This window comes from Mesoplodon bidens (assembly GCF_964165515.1).
Source record: "Mesoplodon bidens genome assembly, chromosome: 4".
In the NCBI taxonomy this organism is placed as follows: Eukaryota; Metazoa; Chordata; class Mammalia; order Artiodactyla; family Ziphiidae; genus Mesoplodon; species Mesoplodon bidens.
The window spans coordinates 31276504-31294776 of NC_138160.1; the positions used below are offsets into that span (position 1 = coordinate 31276504).

General features: G+C 33.0%; 1 protein-coding gene across 2 annotated transcripts in view; it reads left to right on the plus strand.

The window, feature by feature from the left end:
- Nucleotides 1–18273, plus strand: part of NIPBL (NIPBL cohesin loading factor) — a 197440-nt gene that overhangs the window by 98015 nt on the left and 81152 nt on the right. For both annotated transcript variants that reach the window (XM_081232739.1, XM_081232740.1), the window contains exons 9-10: nucleotides 2216–2842; nucleotides 8937–10562. In XM_081232739.1, the coding sequence (XP_081088865.1) occupies nucleotides 2216–2842; nucleotides 8937–10562 (2253 nt within the window). The remainder of the gene's footprint in view (nucleotides 1–2215; nucleotides 2843–8936; nucleotides 10563–18273) is intronic.

Consider the following 18273-nt stretch of genomic DNA (forward strand, 5'->3'; position numbering starts at 1 on the left):
TCCTGTCTCCCAAGTTGTAATTTTTCATTTCTGGACAAAACCTCCTCATATCTAGCTGGTATTTCAAATTCATATTCAAAATTGTACTCACTGTTCTTTCTGCCATTCCTGCTTCTCTTAATGCTATTCCAAATCCTGAATTATCTTTAAAGTCTTCTCTTCTTAGGTAGTCATTTATCAAAATGGCCAGCTCTATGTTAATTACTTCACTAGATCTCTTACACCTACTTTCATTTCTGCTTATTAAAATCATATTAATTCTTCAAATTCTAAGTTAAATGGGTGATCTTCTATGGACCCTTCCCTGGTTTCCCCAAGCCGTTTGTTTCTGTTTTTCTAATAACTTATCCTGTACTATCTTATGGACATGAATTCTATTTTATTTATCTTCAAATTCCCAAAGAACCTTGTGTGGTCTTCTGTGTATAATAGAGTCAAAAAATTCTGAGTCCAGGTTTGAGCTATTATTTAAAATACTTAAAACTAAGGTCTAATAATTGGAGTCATCCAAGTTTGTTGGAAGAGAATATTGTATCCGCTTTAGAGAAGTAGCTTTAAATTGCAATATAGCTGATAACAAATTTTATCTATCTGTGAGAAATTCTAATTATAGCCGTCTAAAACATGGACTGGTCTGCCTCATTGTAAAGATTTTTTTTTTCATAGATTATGTTCCAACTCTTTGATCCAGGGATATTCTTCATGAGGTGAAAGTCGAACTTTTATGAGCCATTCTAATACAATAATTAGAATTATGAGCCATTCTAATTCTATAATTCTATGAATTTCCAGACATAGAAATAACCCAGCTTTTGAAAGAGAGAACAACTTCCAGAGTAACTCTATTTGTACTTTAGGTATCAAAGTTAGGTACGTATCTCACAAGTATTTTCAGAGTAAGAAATAATCAGAGTGTCAGGGAGGAATAACAGTGGGATAGCTGGTTGCTCTAGATAACCAGACCATTTTTCCTCTAACTGTTGAGGATGGATAGATGAGTGAATGGATGAATGGATTGTTAGGTGGATAGATAACTTTAGATAGAAAGAGAAGAAAACTTTAGAACAGTTAACCTCACGAACACATTAGTCATCAGAAGCCTCTATATCTGTTTGTGAGGTGGTTTTCCAACTAGTTTTGAAGGTTGAATGCATCTTCAATTAGCCTAGTTTAATTTTTAGATAAATTGTTGGAATTTAAAGTTTGTTCTAAAATAGATATAATGTGACATGTAAACTTTAAATAAAAAGGCAATATGATGTGTAAGATGTTATGGAAAACCCGAACGAACATTTTTTGGCCAACCATATAAAGCACTTTTAGCTTGACTGATCTTTATAATTTCCTATGGGTTTTTAAAATTTTTATAATCTAATTCAAAGAAATGTATATATTATTCAGATACAATTATACTTTTATTTCTGAAGCATATTGATGCAGTTCTTCCTCATTGACAGCTTGTTAACTAGGAAAAATTTTCCCATTCGATTAGCTTACTTTTAACACTTCCTTATATCGTATAGTGTTTAATTTAATGGGATCTGGGCTGAAGATATTTTATTTGCTGGACCTGCATATTTTTCTAATAAAAGGAGGATTAGCAAGCTGAAGAGAGTATGTGAATGATGTTAAGTGGAGGGAGAAAGAGAAGACCACATAAAGGTATAAATTAATACTTTACTACCAATTTGTTAAGTAAGTGAAGACTGATCATTGTAATTTTTCCCACTTCCGTTTTCTTATACCATTAAGTATTCCTGTGAGTGTACACCCTAGGATTAATTATTTTATTTTTTTGTAATTTGACAGTCTTATTTTTACTTTAGACATGTCAGTTTTCCTAGATAATAAGTGAGAGAATAGAGATTATCATACCCCAAATATTTGTGTTGCATCTTTAGAAATAGTGAAGTCTTTTGCCATTTTCAAGCTAAGTATTTATATTTTTTACGTGAAAAAATAGAAATAATACTGGTCTGGAAGATGGAATACTCATATTTTAATTCAAACCTGGATCGTCTACCAGCAAGCTAAAAGACCATGGGGGACACATCTTTAGGCTTTCTTTTCATATTCTGTAAATAAGTAGCTTGGATGAGGTAATTTAACATTTTTTCTAGCGGTACTGTATTGTCACTTATTTAATATGTTTATCACATTGTCTGAAAATGTAAATCTAGCACAACTGTTCATTCCTGTTGAATTGTTTTTCTAGGATCAAGACCACCTTTAATCCTACAGTCTCAGTCTCTACCTTGCTCATCACCTCGAGATGTTCCACCAGACATCTTGTTAGATTCTCCAGAAAGAAAACAAAAGAAGCAAAAGAAAATGAAATTAGGCAAGGATGAAAAAGACCAGAGTGAGAAAGCTGCAATGTATGATATCATTAGCTCTCCATCCAAGGACTCTACTAAACTTACATTAAGACTTTCTCGAGTAAGGTCTTCAGACATGGACCAGCAAGAGGATATGCTTTCTGGTATGGAAAATAGCAATGTTTCAGAAAATGATATTCCTTTTAATGTGCAGTACCCAGGACAGACTTCAAAAACACCCATTACTCCACAGGATGTAAACCGCCCACTAAATGCTGCTCAGTGTTTGTCGCAGCAAGAACAAACAGCATTCCTTCCAGCAAATCAAGTGCCTGTTTTACAGCAGAACACTTCAGTTGCTACAAAACAGCCCCAGACTTCTGTGGTACAGAATCAGCAACAGGTATCACAACAGGGACCTATATATGATGAAGTGGAATTGGATGCATTGGCTGAAATTGAGCGAATAGAGAGAGAATCGGCTATTGAAAGGGAGCGCTTTTCAAAAGAAGTTCAAGATAAAGGTAAAATAGTCTCATTACTACCACTTCATGCTCTCGGCACATATTTAATTATAATGTCAAAAAAGTTTTTAAAGTAACTCTTTTTTTCTCATTATATTTTATAATTTTTAATGTTTCTCCTCAAAATTATGGTTTTATTACTAAAATGCTCACCCCTCAGAAGTTAGTCTTAATTTCATTTTTTATCTAAAACCACTGTCTGAGATATGGTAACTCTATATAACACATCTGTCACCTATTATATACCAAGTTATTTTATCTGTGCTTATCTACTAAAATGAACATTAGCATTTCTATATTACATGTGTTTTCCACAAGTTATGTTAATATAATTTTGCATCTTCACCTTTTTTCTACCAAAACAAGGTTAACACTATAGAATTATTTTGAATCAGTACATTTAAGAAAAGTTTGTATGTTTATTTTGCAATTAGATTTTTCACTTAGTTTCTAATTCTGTCATCTCTTAATAATATGAATTTTTTTTTAAGTAAAAAAATTAGGAAAGAATTTTAATATGAAATAGCAAGCTTTAAGAATCAGGGATCTTTTGTTGGTGATTATGGTTAAGTGTTCTCTTTTGTCTGACTAGTGTATTAGGATGGATTTTCAAGACACCTGTTCTATGAGTTTATGGGCTTTCTTTTGTGCTTTATAAAAAATTATAATCAAAGTAAGTTTTGTTAATTTCTTGATTATTTGGTGAACATTATGTATACAATCTCTTAAATTTTTAGAGAGACTAATGAATCAGTGGTTGAAATTAGTAATTTATGAATTTGATGTCTCTACAGTAGACGCATATACACATTTGACCATTCAAACCAAAGAATACTTTAAGATTTAATTTTATAGTTAAATATTCTAGATTGATTTATAGTTCTTAGAGTTTCTGTTTGGTCATTAGAAAGCAAAACTTCGTGGTGTTGACTAGAGCTCATTTTTATCTGTGATCTTGTTCATTATGTGACAGGATCCTTTCTAGATAATTGTGTTCCTCTGCTAAGAAACATGCTGAAGATTCATATTATGTTTCCTATCATTTGTCTCTTTTTAATGTTACTGGAAAAACAGACTGTATTTGGTAATTGTTGTACTACAGTGTTTGCTAAGTGCATAAATCACGGGTAGATGCAAATAAAGAGATTGCTAGAAATTTTCATTTTATTGGCTAGGGAACTGGTGTTTTTTTGTTTTGTTTTTAACTAGCAAATCATGGACGTTAAAGATGAAATAAAGTGTTGCTTGCCCTTTTTCTCTTTGCTTAGTAGTGTGGGATTTAGGAAATAACTCTATGGGTTCCAATATATATCTCTTCCTCTAACCTCTAATAAAAGTATATGCATGTCAGATGGAGAGAGCAGTATCATTCAGCTGCTCTCAATAATATTAACCTTACCAAAATTCCTGAGTCCTGTGACAGTTTTGCAGAAAACATATACAATTGTAGTTTCTTGACCAAGAAATATTAGTTGCCTTGAGAACTGAACTTTTGCATGACGTTTTAATCTGTGTTTTGGAAAATTATATTCTTTAAAAGAAGTATAATCTTTTTTTATTTTTTTTTATTTTTTATTTTTTGGCTGTATGTGGGCCTCTCACTGTTGTGGCCTCTCCCCTTGTGGAGCACAGGCTCCGGACGCCAGGCTCAGCGGCCATGGCTCACGGGCCCAGCTGCTCCACAGCATGTGGGATCTTCCCGAACCGGGGCACGAACCCGTGTCCCCTGCATCGGCAGGCGGACTCTCAACCACTGCGCCACCAGGGAAGCCCGTATAATCTTTTTTTAATGACCTAATTGTTGGTAGGGACGAAAACAGAGGAAATGAGCTTTTTTTTCTTACTTTTTTTAACTTTACTGTATCATATTTGTTAAAACCAAAGTTTTTACTTTTAAAAACTGAATGGAAATAAGGATGCTAATTGCATGTTAGCAAACTTATTTTAGACTACTAACTTTTCTTTGGGAGATGAAAACAAAATCGACAAACAGCATACTGTTCTTCCTGACACTTGTTATGTATATTTTAATTTTAATGTAACAGTTTTCTCTGTAATCTCTGATGGTGTGACTATAACAAAGATAATTGAAAAGTTGAGTGAGCAAAGTTGACTTAGAATTTTGAAACAATGTAATTTGACTTACAGAGGTGTCTGGTTCTATAAAGATTTAAGGGAAAAGATGAACTATCTGATTTTCAGTTTGGTTTAGATGGTTTTTCCCAAATCGGTTATGCAGATTTGGCCGACCTCGTATTGGTGCTGTCATCTCTAACTTGCCTTCTGACAGCTTTATTTGAAAACCTTTGGAATTTTAGGTACCAGCTAACATTTGTATCTTGTCATTTTATATTCAATTTCTGCATTGTATGATGAGATAGTGTTTTATATATAAGTAGTTATCTTGAGATTTTGGAAAGATTAAAGGGCGGGTATGTTTCTCTAAGTTTGTAGGTGAGGTCATAAATAAAAGTAAAGTTTTCTGAAGTGGTAGTCTTACAGTCGGCCCTTGAGAGATGAAATACTTCTTTGAAATGAATTTATCACTAGTTACCACTACATTTTAGCACTACTGTATATTGTAAGATTGATATTTACTGTATTCTAAGGTTTGGCACGGAGTACTTTTTTTATAACTATTTTATTGCTGGTGGCAAGGAGCAAACGAGACTACTTGTGTGGTATACATGGTTTTACCGAGCACTCTGCTCTAGGTTCTGAGCTTGTTTCCCATTATATTCATTTGTTACGAATGAATGAAGCATTCCCCTCAATAGACCAGAAATCAAAAAACTGTACCTTGTAAATAGATTAGAAAGTTTGGCAGACATGGTTGTTGGATAACTATGGAATTCAGGAAAAGAGATAGAATGCTCTTAGAAACATTTTACATTGGCTGCGGTATAACCTAATACACCTCTGTTGCACACACAGAAGACACTTTTCTGGCTGCTAGATATTTATGTTCCTTTGGCCTGTTCTCTCTTCTTTGGAGAGATTTATAAACACTGATAGGTTAATTCTGTGCAACCTAATATTTTATAATATTCCTAAAGGACCTTCTCAATCTTTTGCTCAAACTTTTAACATCTGTAATTACATAAATTAATTTCAAAAGGCTCTTTTTCTTTGCTTCTGGGATGAGCTGTCATAGACATTAATATCTCCATGTGCTGAAAATTCCTGCTTTCTCTTGTTAAAGAGGGGGTTTCTTTGTTCATCTTTGCCTGTTTCATCTTTTCCCAAGGTCCACTTTCCATGTTAGCAAGTATAAGGAATGGTCTAGCGTCACTAATGTTTTTTATGATGTTAAAATACTCTTGCACTGTAACCCTGATTAGAACTAAATTATTATAGATTGTCATTTGGAATAAGAGACTGGGATTTGGGACAGGAATAGGACAATTAGTCACTTAGCCTGTACTGTGGTTTAGGGATGGGACTTTTTCATTTTTTATAATTGGCTATTGTGTGTACAGTTGTTCTGCTTTTTGCTTTAAGTGTTTTCATTTATCACTTGTAGATTTAGGCAAGTGATATAGTTTGTTTCGTACAAGCACAACTGAGTTCACAGTTTCTTTAAGGGCCAGATACTATTTTCAAAATACCAGCATCAAGATGACAAGTGTTGTTGGTCTTAAAATTATATCTTTTTGTATGCACTTTCTTCAGGAACACCTGTATTTTGATAGCTAATTTTATGGTTCCCAGTGCTTTAGAGGGCTTACAGGTAATAGTGTCCCAAATATTAAAATTATTCTTCATAGAGATGGCTTTCCATCATTAGGTGAAGATTATTATGTAATGAAGACTGATAACAAAAGTGAATAGACAGAAGTGGCCTGTGCAGATTCAGAGCCACTTTACAGGAATAAGTTCATGGTGGAACTGAATCAGATGAAGTGAATCAGAACCTGCGTGCTCTTAACGTATCCAAGAGTCCTTGCAGCAGTAATGGAATTTTTCCAGGTTTTACAGAAGAGGTGTAGTACCTTTCAATAGTTGAAAAATTAAAACTTTGTATTTAGCAATATTTTATGCATAGTAGAGAAAATTATAAGATCTCCCCCAATCTTCATACATCACTCATGTGCAAATGCTTTTCATATTTTTATTATAAATAATCATAGTGTCTATAAAGATAACTAAATCGAACATGATAATTTCTTTGAAATTAAACTCTTTGCTAAATTTCCATTTTAATAATGAAAGATAAATTAGAATGAGTTTAATGATCTATTAATTATTAAGTATTTTGTAATCTTTTAAAATTTAGCCTTCAAGTTATTTTAATGTTCTCCTGAAAGACAGATTGTTCATACTAATAGAAGGATGAGCCACAGATCTCCTAAGAGAGATCTTCAGATGCCTGAGATCTATGTTATTAATAGTTCTTAAGTATGCTTAGGTTACCATTTTAATGACTTTCATGAATCATATTTCATTGAAAAATATAAAAATCTTAGATTAGATTATACTATTTCAATTTCTAGATCCTTAAAACTTTTTTTCTAAATGCTTATCATAAAAGTTTAAGGGATAAGTATAAGGTTACAAAGCATCCTGTTTTTGAGGTAATAATTATTTGGTGTGCCCTTTGGCAAGATATAAAGATGATTTTGTGTGGCAGAACATTCAAAAGCAAAATTCTATAAATTAGTATTCTAAGTGCTTTTTTCTTAGGTATTGATGCAGAAAGCTTCATATAAGTTCTTACCAGGTTAGTTTTAACTAGGGAAAACAGTTTAATGATAATATACTTTATTATTATCATCATGTAGTTATTTTGCAAGTGCAGTATATGTGATGATAGATTTGACTTCTGAATTACTGAAAAAGCAGAATGGCTTAGTTCTTCAAAAAATTACTGGAAAATATCTGAAGTAAATTTTAGTAATATTTGATTAGATTGTAAGCTGTAAGGGACTGCTACTTCTCACTTTCAAAACAAAATGATGAAACTTTGGTGTATAAAAGCATCATTACTATTAAAAACATTTTTTTCAGAACTTGGTTCCCTAATATTAAGGAGCTGTTTTTAGTGGTCATTTTGACTTTTCACCTTGTGATCTTTTCCTTAAATGATACTGTATCACATTAATGAGTAGTATAAGAGAATCTAAAGATTCTCCTGAATAAAAGAAAAAGATTAAAAATAACTTTTAAAACAGCCAGGCAATTCAGCAAGTAGCATTAAAGCAGGCAGAGCCTCAGGGTGCTATAATATTATAGTTATATATCATGTTATGATTCCCAAGACCTAATTGGAAATTCAATTTATAGAAAATGACCTAGGAGCCTCTTGAGTCAAGTGGAATCATGCACAGAAATACATAGCTGTTAAAAATACCATGACATTTTGTTATAGTGGTAGATTTGTGTTTGTGTGTATTTTTGTCTTTAAATTGCACATAAATACTGTAAATAATTTCTTATTAAGCCAGTATATAGACCCCTAGAACTTTATGTTGAAGAGCTGAAGCATTTTTCTTCAGTTGAAGTTGCTTAGGAAAGATAGCGTTTATCTAAAAAGTTCTTATTATATGCTTCTCATTTTTATAGTTATGTTTCCTTGTCTAAAGTTACTTCTAACTGTGTGTTAGCTTTTAAATTCCATTTGTGCTGTTGACACCTTGAAGAATTTGAATCCTGGATCGAAGGTTAATAACAAACTATTAAATTCTTTTTTTTTTCTTACTCTCCTCATTTACCTTTTTTCCAGTGGCATGATTTCTATTTTCTTTTGAGTTTTATTATTTTCCATACTTTTCTTACATGTGACAAAAGCACCCTGTTTTGTATGTTGGCAGATTTGGGGCTCTTTGTAGTTTTTATTCAGTTAGCAGTTTAAATGATCTTTATACTATACTCGCTAATATTTATTGAGGTACAGCAAGCATGAATATTTCCTCAAACCTTGGTTTAAAAGTATTATGCCATTCGTGCCTACTTTTTTATATATGCGTATTGACATTTGCATTCACCACATTTTTTAAAAATGTGACTTTAAAAAATAGTCAAAGTCCATATGGTTTTTAATAAGATAAGAATATATGTCTATTACTGATACTGAATATTTATCTTTGAATTTCAGATAAGCCTTTGAAAAAAAGAAAACAAGATTCTTACCCACAGGAGGCTGGGGGTGCTACAGGAGGTAATAGACCAGCTTCTCAGGAGACGGGTTCTACGGGAAATGGGTCAAGGCCAGCATTAATGGTTAGCATTGATCTTCATCAGGCAGGAAGAGTGGACTCTCAGGCCTCTGTAACTCAGGATTCAGACTCCATAAAAAAGCCTGAAGAAATCAAACAATGTAATGATGCACCTATGTCTGTTCTTCAGGAAGATACTATTGGAAATCTTAAATCTGCACCAGAAAACCATCCTGAGACTCCTAAAAAAAAGTCTGATCCTGAGCTTTTAAAGAGTGAAGTGAAACAAAACGAAAGTAGATTGGCGGAGTCAAAACCAAATGAAAACAGATTGGTAGAGACAAAATCTAGTGAAAGTAAGATAGAAACTAAAATTGAGGTACAAACAGAAGAACCTAAACAGAATGAGAGCAGAATGATCGAATCCAGACAAAATGAGAGCACCACAGCCGAGCCTAAACAGAATGAAAACAGAGTGTCTGACACAAAGTTAAATGACAACAAACAAAATAATGGCAGATCAGAAACAACAAAGTCAAGACCTGAAACCCCAAAGCAAAAGGGTGAAAGCCGACCTGAAACTCCAAAACAAAAGAGTGATGGGCATCCTGAAACCCCAAAACAAAAGGGTGATGGACGGCCTGAAACTCCAAAGCAGAAAGGTGAGGGCCGACCTGAAACTCCAAAGCAAAAAACTGAAGGTCGGCCTGAAACACCAAAACATAGGCATGAAAATAGGAGGGATTCTGGAAAGCCATCAACAGAGAAAAAACCTGAAGTGTCTAAACATAAACAGGACATTAAATCTGATTCACCTCGGTTAAAATCAGAAAGAGCTGAAGCCTTAAAGCAGAGACCTGATGGGCGATCTATTTCTGAGTCACTAAGACGTGACCATGATAGTAAACAAAAGTCAGATGACAGGAGTGAATCTGAACGACATCGGGGGGATCAATCCAGGGTTCGAAGGCCAGAAACATTGAGATCCTCTAGTAGAAATGAACATGGCATTAAATCTGATGGTTCAAAACCTGATAAAATAGAAAGAAAACACAGACATGAATCAGGGGACTCACGGGAAAGACCATCTTCTGGGGAGCAGAAAGCAAGACCTGACAGTCCTCGTGTTAAACAAGGAGATTCTAATAAATCAAGATCTGATAAGCCTGGTTTTAAATCACCAAATAGTAAAGATGACAGAAGGACAGAGGGTAACAAGAGTAAAGTAGACAGTAATAAAACACACCCTGACAATAAGGCAGAATTTCCAAGTTATTTGTTGGGGGGCAGGTCTGGTGCATTGAAAAATTTTGTCATTCCAAAAATCAAGAGGGATAAAGATGGCAATATTACTCAGGAGACAAAGAAAATGGAAATGAAAGGAGAGCAGAAAGACAAAGTAGAAAAAATGGGATTAGTTGAAGATCTAAATAAAGGAGCTAAGCCTGTAGTAGTCCTGCAAAAACTGTCTTTGGATGACGTTCAGAAACTTATTAAAGATAGAGAGGATAAATCAAGAAGTTCCCTTAAACCTATCAAGAATAAACCATCAAAGTCAAATAAAGGTAAGAATACTTACTCTGATGTCATCTGTGTTCTAGTGAGTTTTCTTTTAAGTTTTAGGGTTACTATGGATAAAAAAATGGAAATTTACAAAAATTGAAACACTACTGCATGGAAAAAGAACAGTATAAAACAACAGTGAAATTATTTGCAGTAATATAGATAAAAAGTTCTCATTGAAAATTCTTTTTCTCCCACCCCTACTACTCACCGTAGTTGTGATTTTTACTGTTGGTTCACAGAGAAGAGTTCCTTATGCTGTTTAATTATTTCAGTATTTTTGTAAGTTGCTTGCTAATCAAGTGAATGATTCGAATGGATGACTGAAATAGATGTATTTATCAACTTTTTAAAAAGTTATTTTGACTGTACAGAGGATCCATTCTCTATAATGAGGTAATGAATTGACTGAGTTTTAATTTCTAAAGTCTCAGTAAAGCTATGTGGTATACGAAACTCAATATTATAAATTCTTTTAAGAATATTAAGTGTTTCTTAATATTGTTTTCTCACAGACCTATCCCTGAGTTAATTACTGATGAATAGTTTGAGTGTATATAGTTTAGAAAGTTATGCAAATGGTTATTTCATCTTTTTGTGTAGGAGGTGATTAGTTATGAATGTTTTATTTTTTAAAATATGTAGTTTTGCCCTTGTCTATGGAAGAGTAATAGGGAATGATAGTTACCTCTTAAATTGGGTTAAATCATCAGTTTTAAAGGTTTTTTGGTATTTTTGTTTGTTTGGGTTTTTTTTGGTTTGGGGTTTTTTTGTGGGTTTTTTTCTCATGGTTCTGAGTTAAATTCTCTGGTTACATAAATAGTATTGTTTCCAGGAGGGAAAAAAAAAAGTCTGAAGTGCTGAGAATACAGTGGCAGTTTGTATAGAAAATATAATTTTGTGTTCCTTTGTATACTATTTTTTATATATGTATATATAAAACTTAATGATGCTGTATGGTAAGACCTGTTTAGCCCGTGCAATATAAATAGATTGGGATATAGGTTTTGTTTTTTTTTTTTTTGCGGTACGTGGGCCTCTCACTGTTGCGGCCCCTCCCGTTGCGGAGCACAGGCTCCGGATGTGCAGGCTCAGCGGCCATGGCTCACGGGCCCAGCCGCTCCGCGGCATGTGGGATCCTCCTGGACCGGGGCACGAACCCACGTCCCTGCATCGGCAGGCGGACTCTCAACCACTGCGCCACCAGGGAAGCCCTGGGATATAGTTTTTAAGGCAACAGAGGTGATAGTTTATATGATTTTTAAATTCACGTTCTGTGAAAGAAGTTCATTAAGAACTTAGATTTATACTTATTAACAAATACATGAAACTCTAGAGTTATGATGTCCAATATGACAGTCACTAGCCTTTTTAGGCTATTAAGTTTAAACGATGTACAATTAAAAATTTATATTCTCAGTAGCAACATGTGACAAGTGTTTGTTTACCTTATTAACGCAGAGAGAGTACATTTGCATCATCACAGAAAGTTGTGTAACTGCACTTAACGTATTAGGAGACACAGAAGGTGTATTGGTTATTAGTTTTGTAAAATGCCGTTGTACCATCTCTATCAAAAAAAGCTCGTTGAAAACATAGTATTACTACTAAGAACTCTATTCGAAGAAATAATGTGTCACGACTAATCTGTTTTTATTCTTGTCTCCTCAAACGTTTACTGTCTCACTGTTAATTTATTTGGTTTTGTCTTTCAAAAATGAAAAAAGATTGCCTCTGAATCACTAATATTTGCACTATTTTATGAAGCTTTCAGATTTTAAATCACGGCTGTCAGATCTATAAAAATTAATTAAGATTTTAGCTTTAATTAATAGTCTTTAGTATTTAACTTGAATGCATCTTTTCAGAATTGTTTAGGTAAAAGAGCTTGTTAGAATGTAGTGGCTTGCACTAGAATTGTTGTCTTTTAGATAAAGATTGTCTTTATTAATTTTCACTGAAAGTTTGGGAGTGGCTTATATATATAAACTAAAGAGTATAAGTTATACAACTGTAGAAGAGTCAGATGGAAAGATGGAAAGTGGTACCCTCTTGTCCCCTTGATCTAGACCATCTTTTTCTCCCCTGCCCTCTGTCAGCTTATTTATGCCAGCCTTGCTTTTCTAAGCTCTGTTCTAACAAAGAATCCTTACAGCTGAATATCAAGAAATGAATATAGCTCCTAATTAGTAACTGCTGTATTATTTCTCCTGGTTTTTTCCACATGTAATTTCATTGCTTGTGAATACAAAGTTTTTAGTACTAATCCAGTGTTTTTCCTAAATATACCTTTAACACAAATGTATATACTTGATATGTTGATGTTACTGAGTAACTAATCTGGGTGTGTCTGCCTGTTAGAGTACGGTGTTTGTGTGTATGCATGTGCATGTATGTATATACACACACATATATCAATATATATGCAACTATATTAAGTGAACCTTTTCATCAATGCTTAGGTTCATTTCAGGATCCCACGTAGATATCTTTTTGGCTTTATTTATACCATAGAATTAATATCTGCTTTTCAGTAATGTACTAACTTTGGTTTTATTTTAGATCTCTGCTACTAAGTTAACAATAGCAGAGGTATATAATTGTGGATTTTTAAAATTACCTGCATAGGAAGGCCAGTTGTGGATTACTGACCCTTTGTAGTACACATTACTTGGTATTTTCTTCGGAGAGTCACAGAAAGTCACATATTCTGACATATTGGTGTTTTCTAAGTAAAAACTGAATATTGCTGGAATACTTTTTTGTTGATTCTTAGGGCCAGAATTCTTGGTAGGTTTTCCTTTCTTGGTAGAGCCATAAAATTTCATCTGATATCCATATTTAAAATAGCCATCCTTTAGGGTAATTTTAAATTCCTTGAATATGCTTTAAGCTGGTAAATTTTGAATGGTAGGGATATAGGTTTATGACTCCCAGTATAGGTTACTTATTTTTGTCTGTTGTATGAACTTATTAAATGTAAAGTGACATTGTTAACATTTAATTTTATTTCTGTGGGGATCTGTGTATGCCCTAGTACCTAGCATAATACCTAGTACATAAAAAGAGCATATTAAATGCCTGTTGAATGAATAGACTGTATTGCTACAATGTTAGAGAAGGCTTTTGTGTGCAGATTAAAATTGTATATTTATCTTTTATGTTCCCACCTGTAGATCCTAGCTCAAAAGCTACATAATTTTCAGCTGTTCCCTGAACTTTGTAATACCTCTTTCCACCCTGTCAACTACTAGTTTTTGTTAAGCTCCAAAGGAGACCTACTCATATTCATGTCTGTTTAATTTATTCTTTACCTTTATTTTGCTCTATAGCTGTTACAAGATTGGCTCAGAATCCATTCTGTTCTGATTTCCTGGGGCTGTTATCTTCCCAGTCTTTTTACCATCACCTTGTTTCTTCCTTGCCAAGGGGAGATGGGAGTGGAGAACCAACATAACCTTTGTAAAAACTTTAAATTAAAAAAAATATCTTATATCTATTAAAATATACTTCAAGCAGTATATTAAATGCAAAAATAATGTCTTTATGGTTAAAATATTTTGACTTATAATATTATCCTAATATATCCTAATGTACAGTATGTCTCCCAATTAAAATATAAACTTATACCATCTTTAAGTCTGGGCATGATCATCAACTAATTTGCAGTATGTGTTGCTAACAGTGTATTATTTGTAATTACACACTATAACAATTTGATTTGGGTTTTTTACAATTCCTGAGTGTCTCAAAATACCTAAGCTTTATATCCAAGGAAATCACTTTTTCTTCTTCCTCCCCTTACTTCCTTCTTAATAGTGTATTGTTTTCCATCATTTGCACTTACTGCTTTCAAGAATATAACATACCATCTGTTATTTGAGATCATGGCCTTTAAACTAAAAAGTTATCTAACAGCTCTAATAGTCAACAGTGTTTAAAATATAGTGCTCATTTGATTAGTTAATGATGGCAGTCATTATTAGAGGCAGTTATTTCACCTCAGTTACTACTGTAGTAAACTGTTGATCACTAAAATTAGTTTTTGCCTTTTATGTAGCATTCATATTTTATGTAGCATTGGATTGTGTTTAGGACTCTAGGCTTCGTAAGTCTGAGAGAAAGTACTGTTTCTGAGAGTGAATTTTTGGCATAGTTTATGAATTCCTAAATCGAGAAATTCTCAGTAAAGTAGTTATGATTATAATATTCAGAATCCTTAATTATGCTGCAGTAGAAATTTACTTTGGCTCATTTGAACAATATATAAAATACTCTTCTAAAAAAATAAAACTTTTAGTTTCCGTAAAGACTTTATTATTAGTTATATCTTTAGGAAGTTTTTGGAGAATATTTATTACAGAAGTTGGCATAATACACACTTGGCTGTTGTGATTTTAGAGCAATACTTTGAAAAATTTTGTCCATGATTTCTATTTATAGAATTTCTCTGGTTCAAATATTACTTAGTAGATAATTGATATAAATATTGATTTAAAGAGATTCATTAAGTAGAAGTTTTTCATAAAAATTAAATGTATTAAAGTTGGCTAGCAGTGTTCTCTTTCCTTCCCCTTCATTATCTCAGGCCAGCTAAGGACATAGCTTCTATAAGGTTTTCTTATCTGTAGAAATAGATATATGGTTGAAGGGTGAGAGAAAACAAATGATTAATTCTGAGAGAACCCGCTACTATTTATGAAGAAATACATATTACTCCAACATACTGAATTCTCTCTCATTCTAAAAAATGCTTTTGAAACCCACCCCTACAAGAGTGTGATACAGATATTAAGATAATGAATACCTACTTGATAACTGTAACATTGTATGTATATCATAGTATTATATTAAATAGTTAATATATTTTAATATTATTGTATATAGTATAATATAGTATGTTATAATACATATTATAATGTATTATAGTATATCAAGTAAGTATTCATTATCTTAATATCTGTGTCAAGTTCTCGTATGGGGAGGTTTTCAGTAGTTTTTTTAAGAATTCAGTATGTTAGAGTAATATATATTAGAGTTAACAGTATATGCTGTACTGTACTATGATATAATATGATACAATATGATAAGAATTTTATAATATGGATCCTCTTCTGCACCCACAAAAAAATAGCATTCTTTGACTACTAACGTGCTAACTTTTGACAATTCTCCGTTAAGCCCATTATACATTGTAGTTCAAAGAGTACTGGAATCAGAGCCTTCAACAAATCATAGCCTTTCAAAGCTCTGATTCAAAGTTCATTCACTTTTAAAATAGAGAAACCAATTTTTTTCCTACTTTGTGCAGTTATGAAGACCGAAGTGAATCTTATAGTCAGAGCTAAAATTTGTCTAGTTTTTTAATATAAAGAAATGCAGTCATCCCATTTTTAATTGAATATATCTAATAAAGTAATTTTTAAAGATAGGTCTCACTTGTGTACACATACTTTATATTCAGTGTATATCTGAAAACATTGCTGCCATCATTTATTTCATTCCAGTTTTATTGAGATAAAATTAACGTATAGCATTGTTTTAGTTTAAGGTATATAAAATAATGATTTGATATACAGTCATCTCTCGGTATCCACAAGGAGTTGGTTCCAGGACCCCTCACAGATGCTTTCAGGTCCTTTATATAAAATGGTATCATACAGTCAACTCTTTATATCCGCAGGTTCCCCATCCACAGATATGAAGGGCTGACTATATGTATTTATTGTGAAATGATTACCACAGTAAGTTTAGTTAACATCCATCATCTCATGCTGTACGTTGCATTCCCAGAACTTATTTATAACTGGAAGTTTTTATCTTTTGACTGCCTTTACCCATTTCATCCACCTCCTACAGATTGCAAAGATCAATCTGTTCTTTGCTTCTCTGAATTCTGTTTTTGTTAGATTCTACGTATAAGTGAGATCATACAGTATTTGTCTTTCCCTCTCTAACTTATTTATCTATCTTAGCATAATGCCTTCACAGTCCATCCATGTTGTTGCAAATGGCAGGATTAACTTCTTTTTTTGGTTGAATAATATCCCATTGTGCATATATGCCACATTTTCTTTATTCACCCATCAATGAGCTAAACAACTTAGGTTTTTTTCCCATGTCTTGGCTATTATAAATACTGCTGCAATGAAAATGGGAGTGCAGATATCTTTGAGATAATGGTTCCATTTCCTTCAGATATATATCCAAAAGTAGAATTGCCCAATCATATGGTAGTTTTTAATTTTTTAGGGAACCTCCATACTGTTTTCCATAATAGCTGCACCCATTTACATTCCCACCACAGTGCATAAGGGTTCCCTTTTCTCCACATTCTCATCAACACTTATTTGTTGTCATTTTCATAATAACCATTCTAACAGGTGTGAGGTGATATCTCATGGTTTTGATTTTCATTTCCCTCATGATTTGATATTGAGCACCTTTTCATATACTTTTGGCCATCAGTATGTCTTCTTTGGAAAAATGTTCAGATCCTCTGCCCATTTTTTAATTGGATTGTTTGGTTACTTTACATATTGAGTTGTATGAGTTCTTCATATGTTTTAGATATTAGCCCCTTATCAGGCATCGGATTTGCAAATATTTTCTCCTATTCAGTAGGTTGTCTTCTTGTTTTATTGACGGTTTCCTTTGCTATGCAAAAGCTTTTTAGTTTGACGTAGTCCCATTTGTTTATTTTTGCTTTTGTTGTCTTTGCTTTTGGTAAAAATCATTGCCAGGACCGATGTCAAGGAGCTAACCGCCTATGTTTTCTTCTAGGAATTTCATTGTTTTGAGTCTTACATTCAAGTCTTTAATAAATTTTGAGTTGATTTTTGTGTATGGTGTAAGATAGCTGTCCAGTTTCATTTTTTTGCATGTGGCTGTCCAGTTTTTCCAACATGATTTAATGAAGTGACTGTCATTTTCCCATTGAATATTCTTGGTGCCTTTTTGGTAAATTAATTGACTATATATGCATGAGTTTATTTCTGGACTCTCTGTTCTCTTCCATTGATCTATGTCTCTGTTTTTATGCCAACACCATACCACTTTAATTGCTGTAGCTTTGTAATATAGTTTGAAATCAGTAACTGTGGTGCCCCCAGCTTTGTCTTCTTTCTCAAGATTGCTTGACTCTTTGTCTGTTTTGTGGTTCTACACAAATTTTAGGATTGTTTGTTCTATTTCTCTGAAAAATGCCATTGGAATTTTGATAGGGATTGGATTGCACTGAATCTGTAGATTGCTTTTGGTGGTATGGACATTTTAACAATATTAATTCTTCCAGTCCATGAGGATGGAATATTTTTCCATTTATTTGTGTCTTCTTCAGTTTCTTTCATCAACTATGTCTTACAGTTTTCAGTATACAGATCTTTCACCTCCTTGGTTAAGTTTATTCCTAGATATTTTATTCTTTTTGATGCAGTTATAAATGGAATTATCTTAATTTCTCTTTCTGATAGTTTATTGTTAGTGTATCAAAAAAGAACTGAATTTTGTATATTGAATTTGTATCCTGCAAATTTACTGAATTTGTTTATTCTATCAGTTGTGGTGCAGTCTTTAGGGTTTTCTGTGTATAATAACATGTCATCTGCAAATAGTGACAGTTTTACTTCTTCCTTTCTGATTTGGATGCCTTTTATTTCTTTTTCTTGCCTAGTTGCTCTGTCTAGGACTTTCAGTACTATGTTGAATAAAAGT